Below are 13,554 nucleotides of genomic sequence, written 5' to 3'. Positions count from 1 at the left end.
GGCAGGATTTTTCACAAAATATTTACTGTCTTTCCAGTATAGGGTTATTCCCCTCCTCCTCAGTACCCACTCTCCGCCTTCCTTCTCTTGTTTAGACTAATCTTTAAGAGTGATGTAACTTAAAACAGTCCAGTATGAGTTAATCTTTGGGGCCAGCTAGTATCCTGGGAGTAGAAGTGACTAAGATCTTTTGCCTACAGATTAGGGTAATGACAAGATCAAACACTGGGGTTTCCTGCAGGCAGGTATATAGGAGAGTAGATTCAAAGTCAGGCTAACGGAATGGGTTTTTTTCTTCCTCTTCAGGTATTGTGGAGCACGATGGCTGAGCAACAACTTCCTCTGGCTTTGTATTTGAGCAATATGCGGAAAGCTGTGAAGATCAGAGAGAGAACTCCAGAAGATATTTTTAAACCTACAAATGGGATCATTCATCATTTTAAATCCATGCACCGATACACACTGGAAATGTTCAGAACTTGCCAGTTTTGTCCACAGTTTCGGGAGATCATCCAAAAAGCCCTCATCGACAGAAACATCCAGGCCTCCCTTGAAAGCCAGAAGAAGCTCAATTGGTGTCGAGAAGTCAGGAAGCTTGTGGCCCTGAAAACAAATGGTAAGATGAGCTTTTGTCTCGGAGGGGCGGCTTCCACAGTGCTGGGTCCCCATTCACTAAATTTCAATAGACCGAACTCAAATCTCTTGAGGCCCCTTAGTATAGAAACTCAATGGGGGCAGCTGATGAAAGCAAGCTCGTTTTGTGAATATGCTCATTAAGGATATTTTCAAGTTGTGTATATTAGAGAGCAGAGCGCATTAGGGCTTGGGGAACGCATTTCTAAACACCATGCCTTTGCGAGTGACTGTGTATCTAATTCTTTTGACTGTTTAATTCAACTGTAAAATAGCCTTCCCTGGCCAGTAATGGAAATAATAAAAGACTTTAAGTTCAAAAGGACATGTTGTGAAAACTAGCATTCCTATTATTTCCCCCTGTCATTAGAAAATGCTTGTGATGATGACCTTGCACTTGAATTGATGGCATTTTATGGATTCACCAATGAATGTCTGTTGAAGACAAGAGAGGTTTTATTGTCCACTCCTTCCTTACCTAGGTTCTGTTGCTTATGATCCCATGATAGGAACTAGAAAGATATTTGAGATTTTTAGAGCTGATTTTAAACCTCTACAGCATTATTTTTAGACATAGTACTGAATTTCTTACTGTCTGTGCCTATCTGCCCAGTGGCCCTTTACTACTAGTAGCTATTTCCTGTTCTAAGCTTTCCTGTTTTGTTTTTTAATTATTTCCTTTGAGCAATGTATGTACATCACAGAAACATCCGAGAATACTGTTTCATGCAGATATAAAATTCTACTTTATAGGTGTAGCTAATTGTTAAAAAGCAAGTAGACTGTTCCAGATTGATCGAATGCTTATAGTCTAAGTAAGGGCAGAAATCAACAGGTCCTTAGACCGGTTACAGCCCTAAATTATCTCAATCAAAATAATACATTCATCCAAGTGCCAAAAATCCTGGTCGACAATGAGATGTTAAGAACATTAATTTAAGTAACTTAATTGGTTATATTAACTCTGGCCATTTTTGACTTGGGTAAGTTGAGGGACATGTTTTTTTGCTTTGGTTCTGAGGGGTCTTATGCATCATCTCAACATCTTGCTTGTATTTTTGAAACATAGATTCTTAGAAGCACAGATAGCTAGTATTTCTATTGTTCTTAGCATTAAATCAAGCGATGCATAGAAGCAGGTAATTATGTTAAGTCATCATCAATGGGTTTATAGTCCTTTTTTTGTTGCAAAAAAAAAAAAGATGGAGTCAGCTTTGGGAGAGTTGGAAACAAAGAGGTTCTGCCGAATTAGAGATGTGGTAGAAAGAGGAAAACCTGATTATCATGAACAACATTAACTGACACTCTGAGTTTAACTTGCTCCATTTCCTTAAGGAAAAAAATGGAATATAAAGAGTAAGCACTTGTTTTGCAAAGATTTGTCATTTAAATCAACAAGTTTTCACCCTACAAAGCAAACTACAAAAGCCAGTCCAGGTTTGATAACATTTTCTGGAAAAAGGGATATTTAGGCTCAGAATCCTTTGGTTTCCCTCACTTTTAAAAAAATTTCTTAAAATTCTGGAAAAGGAAGAAAAGATATTTAGGGGAGAGGGGACACAAATGACTCTTCCTCTGACTTTTATCAGCACCTTTTTTTCTAAGCCTTCCACCTATAGGAGGGTTCTATAAAGTCAGTGGTCTGGGGAGGGGGTGATTCACAAGTTTGCATTTGAGGATATGAGACTGTGGTGAATGAGGAAGGGAGTAGGTGGCATAAAATTGAAACTTCATGTGAAAAATTCCAGCGTCTATTGGCTGCAGCGATTTCACTTGTATAATGAGTAGCCCTATTCCAGCTCACCCTGACCACACCCACTTGGAAAGTCCAGGGTGCACTTCGCAGTTTAAATGTCTACACACCAGAACAAAAAGTACAATAGCTGTTGCTCAATTGCTAGTCAAATAACTTAGCACTGGGGAATTCCAGATGTTACTTAGGGAATTTTATACTGGTGCATCTCAATAAAGAACTGAAAGTAAGCACAACAAGAAGAAAAAAGGTCTTATCTTTGCTCTAGATTTTGCAAAGGGGAAATTTCAACAGAATGCAATTGTTGCCACACTTCTGCCAAGATACAAGGCTTGGGCGATATTTTTCGTTCATTTGTTTGAATATTTATTTAGTTAGTTTTTATAAGTGTGTAAATTGAAGGGATATAGGCTGTGGATGTGTATTTGAGGGCTTTTGTTGTTGTTTTTTACGGTTTGACAGTAATTGAAATTTGATAAAATAGCTTTATTGCCCTACTTAGAAAGAAAACAGTCGAATTTTTCTTTTTAAGAACAATTGTGCACTGGTCAAAAGAGATTAAGGAATAAACTTTTTCTTTTATAGTAAACATTCCCCCAAAATGTTTATCGTTCAGCCATTGGATAAAAAATGCAGTCTCTTAAATTGTATATCTTAAGCTATAAAAGTAACAAATTAATGGAATAAAATTAGACCTATGTTTTGCTCAAAATGTCAAAATTCTTAAATGCAACCCTAAACACTGAATTATTTCCAAATTCAGGCACTCTTTAACTTTTAAAAAGGACTCTGCAAGTTTCTAACAAGCAGGTTCACAAAAGGCATTTCTGGGGGTGCGGCTGGATGAGTGGTAATTCACTATCCTCAATCCCACTTTACAAAACAGTAGAAGAAACTCCCAGGCCTGAAAGGCTGCAGTGGAATGGTCAAGTCATTTACCACTGAGTCATAGCCAGACAGTCCCTGTCTAGTAAGGAGCCAGGCCGCCTTCCTGGTTTGTGCATGTTGTCCTGTGTGTCCTCTCCTAGAATCAGAGTAATAGAGCCAGTGTCTTAGCCAGAACATCAAGGGATATCAGAAAAGGACAGACTTTACAGATCATAATCCAATGCCCTCATTGCACAAAGAGAAAAAATACTCAGAGAGGTTAAGGAATTTCCCCCAAGGTCACATAAACTAGTTAGGGCAGAGCCAGGCTGGAACCAAGGTCCCGTGTGCTTATCTGTCTCTGGGTGTCTTATCTGTCTCTGGCTCTCTGTCTCTGGCTCGTTCGCTCTGTTATCAGTCATTAAAAATAAGAGCAAAAAGAATGATTTTTTTCCCTTAACGCTGTCTTCACCTAGTGCAATGTTATCGGTTAGTCTTTGACTAAGAATTAAACCATTTGCATTTCTGCATGCCCTGTTGGGTCCCCCACGATAGCCATAGAGCTCATGTATGCTGAAAACCTTTATTGGGTTGGATTGCTTGAATTTGCTTCTCTTGTGTCCTCAGGTGATGGAAACTGCCTCATGCACGCTGCTTCTCAGTACATGTGGGGTGTTCAGGACACAGACTTGGTCCTGAGGAAGGCACTCTTCAGCACCCTCAAGGAGACGGATACACGCAACTTTAAATTACGCTGGCAGCTGGAGTCTCTTAAATCTCAGGAATTTGTGGACACGGGGCTTTGCTATGATACCTGGGTATGATTTGTTCCCCTATTAAGCATCTATTGACAGAACATTATGGTGGGAGATAGGGTACCATAGGCCAACCCCAGCTCTCAGTAGCATATGGTTTACTAGGTCACATGAACTTGGCTAAGCAAAGCGCATAGTCAATGGAAAACACCAGAAACCTCTTCTGGGATGTACCAGAGTCTCTTGTCACTGCTGGGAGCTTCAGGGCAGCAGATTCCCACCTGTGTGTGAATTTATTTTAGCTGGATCATTCTGCTCCCGGCCTTCCCTGTGGCATTTTGGTTGTTTTTTGGTTTGATTGTCTTTTGCATGCTTTACTGAGCCAGCCAGTCAAATTCAGACCTCACCATTCTCAGTCACAAGTTTGGAATTTTTGTATACATTTGGATGAGGGGTTTCAAGTTATGCCTCATTAGGGATTTTTTTGAAAGCAGGTACTGTCCCTGTCCTCCCCCACTTTTGAGTTTGCCTTGTAGTGGAAAACGTAAAGGAAGAAACCCCAAATGGGGAAAAAAGTGTGATCATTTGAATTATCATTTCCAGAAAGGGGAAGAGTAAGCTGAATTATATAAATGAATAACTATAGAATGAAGTCAGACCGCTTTTTTAATGCAGAGTACACTCAACTTTTTTTTTTTTTTTCATCTTTATCCTTCTTCCTTTAGAATTGGAATGATGAATGGGACAACCTTATCAAAATGGCATCCACAGACACACCAGGGGCCCGCATCGGCCTTCAGTATAATTCACTGGAAGAAATCCACATTTTTGTCCTTTGCAACATCCTCAGAAGGCCAATCATTGTCATTTCAGGTGAGATGCCTGCAGATCACTTATTTGTATTTAAGTGCTTTTCAGCTTTCACGCTTTAGCTTTTAGGAAGAACTCACGCTACCAAAGTTAGAGGCAATGGTAGCTCAGTGTAATTTGATGAAAGTCACCTGAGGGCCTTATTTTTTCTTTCTTTTTCCTTCAATAGACAAGATGCTGAGAAGTTTGGAATCAGGTTCCAATTTTGCTCCTTTGAAGGTGGGCGGAATTTACTTGCCTCTCCATTGGCCAGCCCAGGAATGCTACAGATACCCCATCGTTCTCGGCTACGACAGCCAACACTTTGTACCCCTGGTGACCCTGAAGGACAGTGGGCCTGGTGAGAAAACATCAACTCACATTCGTAACTGCTGATAGAGACACCTCGTTAGGGCAGAGCCGGTACACCCCGTTCCCATGGAACGTCAGGGTTTGCTCTTTTGTTCTTTTGCTCCTTATTGAAATTGTCTCATTGAAGTGTATTATTTTTATTTAAATACGGTAATCTGTCATTTGCTTGGTTAGCAACAGTAGTGCAATAGCAGTATGATGATACCGCCCCCCTATTTTTTGTGTATGGCTTGGGAAGTACTTTTAGCATGTTAGTTGCAAGTAGAAGATATTTGTATGTATTTTACTACCACCATTTCTATTAATACATGACAAAGTAAGGCACACAGAGCCCTTAATACGGCACCTGGCAAGGAGCAGGTAAATGTCAGGTTAGCTATTATCATAATAGCTTAATATGCAAAAGGCACTTTGTAAATGCTTTAGGTATATTATTTTATTTCATTTCATCCTCACAGCATCCCTGTGGGCTGCAAACATTGGTAGCCTTATATTATAGATAAGGCACTTGAAGCTCAGAGAAGTTTAATAACTTACCTAATGTCACAGATTTGAAAGTAGCCAAGGCAGCATTCGAATGTGAGTCAGCCTGATTCTGAAGTGTGGGAATTTAAACAATAAGATCCATTGCCTCCAGGCTACTTCGTATTCTGTGGCCTTCCTGGAAACAATGCATTTTATATTAGAGTTTAGTGCAGTTCATTTCCCCATTTGAGGTTGTGGCTAGATAATACTTTTCTGCTCCAATTGTATCCTTTCTATATTGTCAAATTTTAATTGTTATATGCATAGCCTCACACACAATCTCATTTAGTTGAATCATATTGGGCTTTTGTTTTTCTTCCTCAGAAATCCGTGCTGTTCCACTTGTTAACAGAGAGCAAGGACGATTTGAAGACTTGAAAGTTCACTTTTTGACACAACCTGAAAATGAGATGAAGGAAAAGCTGTTGAAAGAGTACTTGATGGTGATAGAAATCCCAGTCCAAGGCTGGGATCATGGCACCACCCATTTGATTAATGCTGCAAAGTAAGCACTTTATTTTTAGCTCTATTCTTTGTCCTTAACTATTTTTAATTAAGCCGCATACGCTGATGCCACCCCAAAGCTCAACAGTAAAGTTATTTGAAGCCAGTTTCCTCCAACATGCATCAAATACAGAGGCCTGTGTATGAGTCAAAGAGGGTCACTTGAGGTGTTATTAACTTTGGTTTCAAATGGAAACAAGTAGTTTATCCATAATGATTCTCCTGCATATCTGGGTGCTGAGAATTTTGGCTTTTAAAAGTATGTTTACGTCAAGGACAGTTGTTTTTCTTAACTGCCGTAGTACCAGACTAACAAGTGAAAATTCTTAGAAACAAAAGCATTTTGCTCTAGGCTTCTTGGTAATGACAGACACACCAGACACAGACTAGGTTGTAGAATGTGTTTATGTGGCAGCCACGTGATTTCATCACCGAGAAAGGGGAGGAAACATCCAGAGTGCACAGTGTACAGCTATCCAAATTTTAAACACTGGTTTTGTGTTAAAGAGATGCCTATTTCTTAGAACTTGAAATGCATGAGATGACTGTGCAGGCATAAAAGAATCAGTTTCCTGAAGTGGAGAGTAACAAATCACAGAGTCAAAAATAAATAACACCTGGGGGTGTGTCTGCCTCTTAGTTACTGTTCAGGGGAGTTAACTCTAATAGAGACCAGGCACCAGTTTAAAATTAATAACAGCAAAACACAGAACACAGAGCTCCAAAGTGGTTTGTAGCATAAAGTAGACTAATCCCAAAAGAACTAGAAATTTGATCTCTGAGAAGTTAGAAAGTAAAAGTGACTTTTTAAAAGAGGAATGGAGTCATTAAGTGTAGAGGCAGCCTCAGAGTAGCCTTTCTTTGGAATTATACATAATTTGGGGTGGACGAAGACTGATTAAAGAAGACTGTGATTCTTGAGATTGTGAAGTGCTGGGTGGAGCAAACTTCTCATGCTAAGCCTGCATTTCAGTGGCCGATTATAGTTATTGCCAGAATTCATATTCTGAAAGTTTGCTTTATGAGCTAATGATGTACAAATGTTTGTGTGTGTGTGTGTGTGTGTGCGTGCACGCACGTGTGCATATGTGTAATCTCATATCTTTCCTTTTGGTCTTTAGGTTGGATGAAGCTAACTTACCGAAAGAAATAAACCTGGTGGACGATTACTTTGAACTTGTCCAGCACGAGTACAAGAAGTGGCAGGAGAACAGCAAGCCAGGGCGGAGGGAACTGCACACTCAGAACCCTTTGGAACCTTCTGTTCCTCCACTTTCTCTAATGGATGTAAAATGCGAAACGCCCAACTGTCCTTTCTTCATGTCTGTGAACACCCAGCCTTTGTGCCATGAATGTGCAGAGAGGCGGCAAAAGAACCAGAACAAATCCCCAAAGCTGAACTCCAAGCCGGGCCCTGACGTGGCGCTTGGGGTCTCTCGGGGCGAGGCCTATGAGCCCGTGGCCTGGCGCCCGGAGGAGCCAGCCGGGGGACCTCATTCGGCACCGCCGACAGCACCCAGCCTTTTCCTGTTCAGCGAGACCACCGCTATGAAGTGCAGGAGCCCCGGCTGCCCATTCACGCTGAACGTGCAGCACAACGGGTTTTGTGAGCGTTGCCACAGTGCTCGGCAACTGAATATGGGCCATCCCTCGATCAGCACGAGGCATTTAGATCCTAGCAAGTGCCGAGCATGCCTCCAGGACGTGACCAGGACATTTAATGGGATCTGCAGTACTTGCTTCAAAAGGACTACGGCAGAGCCCTCCTCAAACCTCAGCTCCAGCATCCCTCCTTCCTGTCATCAGAGATCCAAGTCGGACCCGTCACAGCTCACCCAGAGTCCCTCTCCGCATTCTTGCCACAGAGCTGGAAGCGAGGCCCCCTCTGGCTGCCTGTCTCAGGCTGCACGGACTCCAGGAGACAGGACTGGGACGAGCAAGTGCAGAAAAGCCGGCTGCATATATTTTGGGACTCCAGAAAACCAGGGCTTTTGCACGCTGTGTTTCATCGAGTACATAGAAAACAAACGTGAGTGAAACGATGGCTTTTGTAACCCCCGTTTCGAAACCTGTCTAGAAGGGGTTTCGTTCCTAAACTTCAGGAAAGGAGACCAGTAAAAAAAAAAAAAAAAGACCCTGGCGTAAAATTTCGCACAGAGGGACAGTCACAGTGATCCTGCTAGCCGCACGTGGAAGCAAAAGGCACAGAATACCGTGTTCTAAAACCCAAAAGTGCCCCATAGACAGATTTCATAGAATTTATTTCTGTAGGTCACTCAGTGTTGAGTTTATAAGGTAGAGTTTAAACTAGACTTCTTTTGAAACTTTGGCATAATAGAGAAAATTCAGAATCTGAAGAGCAGCAGCTGGAGAGAGGAAGTCTCCACTGACATTGCAAGAAAACATTTGTGGTTTTTAGAAATCTCTAATTCGAAAGAAGGGCAGGCAGTTCATGTCTCTGTTTTTTTACTGTGACTGACCGGTGAGGCATGTTCAAAAGTGAGAGATTTGTCAAGTCAAAGATGTTTCAATAATAGTATCATTATTATTGTTTTTTTATTTTGCTGAATTTATAAAAGGCTGCCCAATATATTAGTGAAGGCTAGCCTAATCTGTATTTGGAACCTGTTTTATTCTCATGTCATTGTCTCTCTCTGCTTGGTGACTCATATATATGGCGCCGCCACCTCGGGCTGAAAGAGGTCAGCTGGGAGACACTGCAGACAGCTGGGTCTGAATTCGGCCTCCGTGCCTTAGGAGCTTTGCGATCAGCTCTCTGAGCCTTTCATTTCTTCATTTTGAATGCGTCCACGGGGACCATCACGACCATCCCAGGCAGAAAGGTGAGGGCGAGGGAGGTGTCTGCTTCCGTCCTGAAGTTTGATTTCCACTGCGGATAGCGGGAAGGAGCCGAGGCCTTAGGAAGGAGCCCCGGGGCCTCTGGGATGAAAAGAGATCATGCTGAATTGTACTTGAACGCCCGTGTCCACACTCCGCAGGGAGGTGGAGGTTCAAGGAGCGGTGCATGTCTCTGTGGTGGCACTAGTTCAATGCAGGTTTCTTCAGAAATCCACCATATACATAGAGCATATGAACATATATATGCATATATATGTATATGGTAGAAGCCATGAAAAGCTCTCTGGTGACGTCCATTTTGAGCCAGAATCGAGACTTCCTCGGTAGTGTTAACATTTCAGGTAATGCACAGACCTCCCCGGGCCTTGCAGTGTGTGCGGCATGCATTCTGCCCGGTCATCTCAAGTGGCACTGGGTGATGGTTGCGAGCACTCACTGACACTTTGAGCTCCTAGAGGCACAAACTACGTCTCATTCGTCTCTGTATCCTCTTGCAGGGTTCACGGCCACCCACAGACAGCGTAGCCAGGGATGCTTTTGCCCCTCCGTCCATGGGGGCCGTCACCCGCTGGAAAGAGGTCAGCTGGGAGACACTGCAGACAGCTGTGGGTCTGAATTCGGCCTCCGTGCCTTAGGAGCTTTGCGATCAGCTCTTTGAGCCTTTCATTTCTTCATTTTGAATGCGTCCCCGGGGACCATTACTACCATCCCAGGCTGAAAAGTGAGGGAGAGGGAGGTGTCTGCTTCCGTCCTGAAGTCTGATTTCCACTGCGGAAAGCGGAAGGAGCCGAGGCCTTAGGAAGGAGCCCCGGGGCCTCTGGGATGAAAAGAGATCATGCTGAATTGTGGCTCTGGAACGCCCGGTGTCCACACTGCGGGGAGGTGGAGGTGCTGGGAGCTGCGTGTCTTCTCTGGTAGACCAGGGTCCACACAGGTTTCCTTCGAAAATCCACCATATACATATATATGCATATAGATGAACATATATATGCATATATATGTATATGGTAGATCTGGCAAAAAGCTCTCTAGTGACATCCATTTTGAGCCGGAACTGCAGACTTTCGAGATACGGCTCACTTGCGGCAAATTCACGGCCCTCCCGGCGCCTCGGGGCTCTGAGGGCGGTGCTCGGTCGTCTGCGGGTACTGGGGTACAGAAGTTGCAGAAGCACTCACTGACACTTTGAGCCCCTAGAGGTACAAACGGCGTCTCATTCCTCCTTGTATCCTCGTGCAGAGCTCCAGGCCACCCACAGACAGCAGACCCAGGGATGCTTTTGCCCCTCCGTCCCTGGAGGCCGTCACCCGCTGGAAAGAGGTCAGTGGGGGACACTGCAGACAGCTGTGGGTCTGATTTCGGCCTCCGAGCCTTATGAGCTTTGCGATCACCTCTTGGAGCCTTTCATTTCTTCATTTTGAATGCGTCCACGGGGACCATTACGACCATCCCAGGCCGAAAAGTGAGGGAGAGGGAGGTGTCTGCTTCCGTCCTGAAGTCTGATTTCCAATGCGGAAAGCAGGAAGGAGCAGAGGCCTTAGGAAGGAGCCCCGGGGCCTCTGGGATGAAAGAGATCATGCTGAATTGTGGCTCTGGAACGCCCGGTGTCCACACTCGGGGGAGGTGGAGGTGCTGGGAGCGGCGTGTCTTCTCTGGTAGACCAGGGTCCACACAGGTTTCCTTCGAAAATCCACCATATACATATATATGCATATAGATGAACATATATATGCATATATATGTATATGGTAGATCTGGCAAAAAGCTCTCTAGTGACGTCCATTTTGAGCCGAACTGCAGACTTTCGAGATACGGCTCACTTGCGGCAAATTCACGGCCCTCCCGGCGCCTCGGGGCTCTGAGGGCGGTGCTCGGTCGTCTGCGGGTACTGGGGTACAGAAGCTGCAGAAGCACTCACTGACACTTTGAGCCCCTAGAGGTACAAACGGCGTCTCATTCCTCTCTGTATCCTCGTGCAGAGCTCCAGGCCACACACAGACAGCGGACCCAGGGAGGTTTTGGCCCCTCCGTCCCTGGAGGCCGTCACCCGCTGGAAAGAGGTCAGTGGGGGACACTGCAGACAGCTGTGGGTCTGATTTCGGCCTGCGTGCCTTATGAACTTTGCGATCACCTCTTCGAGCCTTTCATTTCTTCATTTTGAATGCGTCCACGGGGACCATTACGACCATCCCAGGCCGAAAAGTGAGGGAGAGGGAGGTGGCTGCTTCCGTCCTGAAGTCTGATTTCCAATGCGGAAAGCAGGAAGGAGCAGAGGCCTTAGGAAGGAGCCCCGGGGCCTCTGGGATGAAAAGAGATCATGCTGAATTGTGGCTCTGGAACGCCGGGTGTCCACACTCCGGGGAGGTGGAGGTGCTGGGAGCGGCGTGTCTTCTCTGGTAGACCAGGGTCCACACAGGTTTCCTTCGAAAATCCACCATATACATATATATGCATATAGATGAACATATATATGCATATATATGTATATGGTAGATCTGGCAAAAGCTCTCTAGTGACGTCCATTTTGAGCCGGAACTGCAGACTTCCGAGATACGGCTCACTTGCGGCAAATTCACGGCCCTCCCGGCGCCTCGGGGCTCTGAGGGCGATGCTCGGTCGTCTGCGGGTACTGGGGTACAGAAGTTGCAGAAACACTCACTGACACTTTGAGCCCCTAGAGGTACAAACGGCGTCTCATTCCTCTCTGTATCCTCGTGCAGAGCTCCAGGCCACCCACAGACAGCGGACCCAGGGAGGCTTTGGCCCCTCCGTCCCTGGAGGCCGTCACCCGCTGGAAAGAGGTCAGTGGGGACACTGCAGACAGCTGTGGGTCTGATTTCGGCCTCCGTGCCTTATGAACTTTGCGATCACCTCTTCGAGCCTTTCATTTCTTCATTTTGAATGCGTCCACGGGGAACATTACGACCATCCCAGGCAGAAAGGTGAGGGAGAGGATGGTGTCTGCTTCCGTCCTGAAGTCTGATTTCCAATGCGGAAAGCAGAAAGGAGCAGAGGCCTTAGGAAGGAGCCCCGGGGCCTCTGGGATGAAAAGAGATCATGCTGAATTGTGGCCCTGGAACGCCCGGTGTCCACACTCCGGGAGGTAGAGGTGCTGGGAGCGGCCTGTCTTCTCTGGTAGACCAGGGTCCACACAGGTTTCCTTCGAAAATCCACCATATACATATATATGCATATAGATGAACATATATGTGCATATATATGTATATGGTAGCTTTGGCAAAAAGCTCTCTGGTGACGTCCATTTTGGAGCTGAACTGGCAGACTTCGAGATATCGTCAATTTGGCGGCAATTCATCATTCCCCGCTTCTCGGTGCTCTGAGGGCGGTGCTCGGTCGTCTGCGGGTATATATATGTATATATATATGTATATATGTATATATATATATATATATATATATATATATATATATATAAAGAGTGAGAGAAATAGACAGATACATAGATAGATAGATAGGTAGATAGAGAGAGAGAGAGAGAGAAACAGAGAAAGAGAGAGAGATAGAGATATAGAGATATCTATAGATTCAGATACAGATATAGATATAGCTATATCTAGGGGGGCTCTGGCAAAAAGCACTCTACTGACGTCCATTTTGAGCCAGAACTGCAGACTTCCGAGATACGGCTCACTTGCGGCAAATTCAAGGCCCTCCCGGCGCCTCGGGGCTCTGAGGGCGATGCTCGGTCGTCCGCGGGTACTGGGGTACAGAAGTTGCAGAAGCACTCACTGACACTTTGAGCCCCTAGAGGTACAAACGGCGTCTCATTCCTCTCTGTATCCTCGTGCAGAACTCCAGGCCACCCACAGACAGCGGACCGAGGGAGGCTTTGGCCCCTCCGTCCCTGGAGGCCGTCACCCGCTGGAAAGAGGTCAGTGGGGACACTGCAGACAGCTGTGGGTCTGATTTCGGCCTCCGAGCCTTATGAGCTTTGCGATCACCTCTTCGAGCCTTTCATTTCTTCATTTTGAATGCGTCCACGGGGACCATTACGACCATCCCAGGCCGAAAAGTGAGGGAGAGGGAGGTGTCTGCTTCCGTCCTGAAGTCTGATTTCCAATGCGGAAAGCAGGAAGGAGCAGAGGCCTTAGGAAGGAGCCCCGGGGCCTCTGGGATGAAAGAGATCATGCTGAATTGTGGCTCTGGAACGCCCGGTGTCCACACTGCGGGGAGGTGGAGGTGCGAGGAGCGGCCTGTCTTCTGTGGTAGAGCAGGGGTCCAGGCAGGTTTCCTTCAAAAATCCACCATATACATATATATGCATATAGATGAACACATATATGCATATATATGTATATGGTAGCTTTGGCAAAAAGCTCTCTGGTGACGTCCATTTCGAGCCAGAATCGCAGACTTCCGAGAAAAGGCTCACTTGCGCAAATTCACGCCCTCCTCGAGGCTCTGAGGGCGGTGCTC

At 45.2% G+C, this 13,554-nt stretch overlaps 1 protein-coding gene across 2 annotated transcripts; it reads left to right on the top strand.

Annotated features, from left to right (window-relative positions):
* Positions 1-18: 18 nt before the first annotated feature.
* On the top strand, positions 19-8,333 carry LOC120603700 (tumor necrosis factor alpha-induced protein 3-like). Of its 2 annotated transcripts, XM_039865301.1 has the most exons (7): positions 19-206; positions 307-616; positions 3,881-4,071; positions 4,734-4,881; positions 5,048-5,218; positions 6,079-6,259; positions 7,380-8,333. In XM_039865301.1, exons 2-7 carry the CDS (start codon positions 322-324, stop codon positions 8,293-8,295), a joined length of 1,902 nt encoding a protein of 633 aa, XP_039721235.1. In that variant the 5' UTR covers positions 19-206; positions 307-321; the 3' UTR covers positions 8,296-8,333. The 2 variants fall into 2 exon arrangements, with proteins under 2 accessions (XP_039721235.1, XP_039720693.1); XM_039864759.1 differs by having other exon boundaries at positions 19-616.
* The last annotated feature ends 5,221 nt before the right edge of the window (positions 8,334-13,554 follow it).

The sequence above is a fragment of the Pteropus medius genome, unplaced genomic scaffold, assembly GCF_902729225.1.
Source record: "Pteropus medius unplaced genomic scaffold, Ma_sr-lr_union100, whole genome shotgun sequence".
Classification (NCBI taxonomy): domain Eukaryota; kingdom Metazoa; phylum Chordata; class Mammalia; order Chiroptera; family Pteropodidae; genus Pteropus; species Pteropus medius.
Note: the sequence above shows the minus strand (reverse complement) of the source record. Positions and strands in the feature narration are given on the sequence as shown.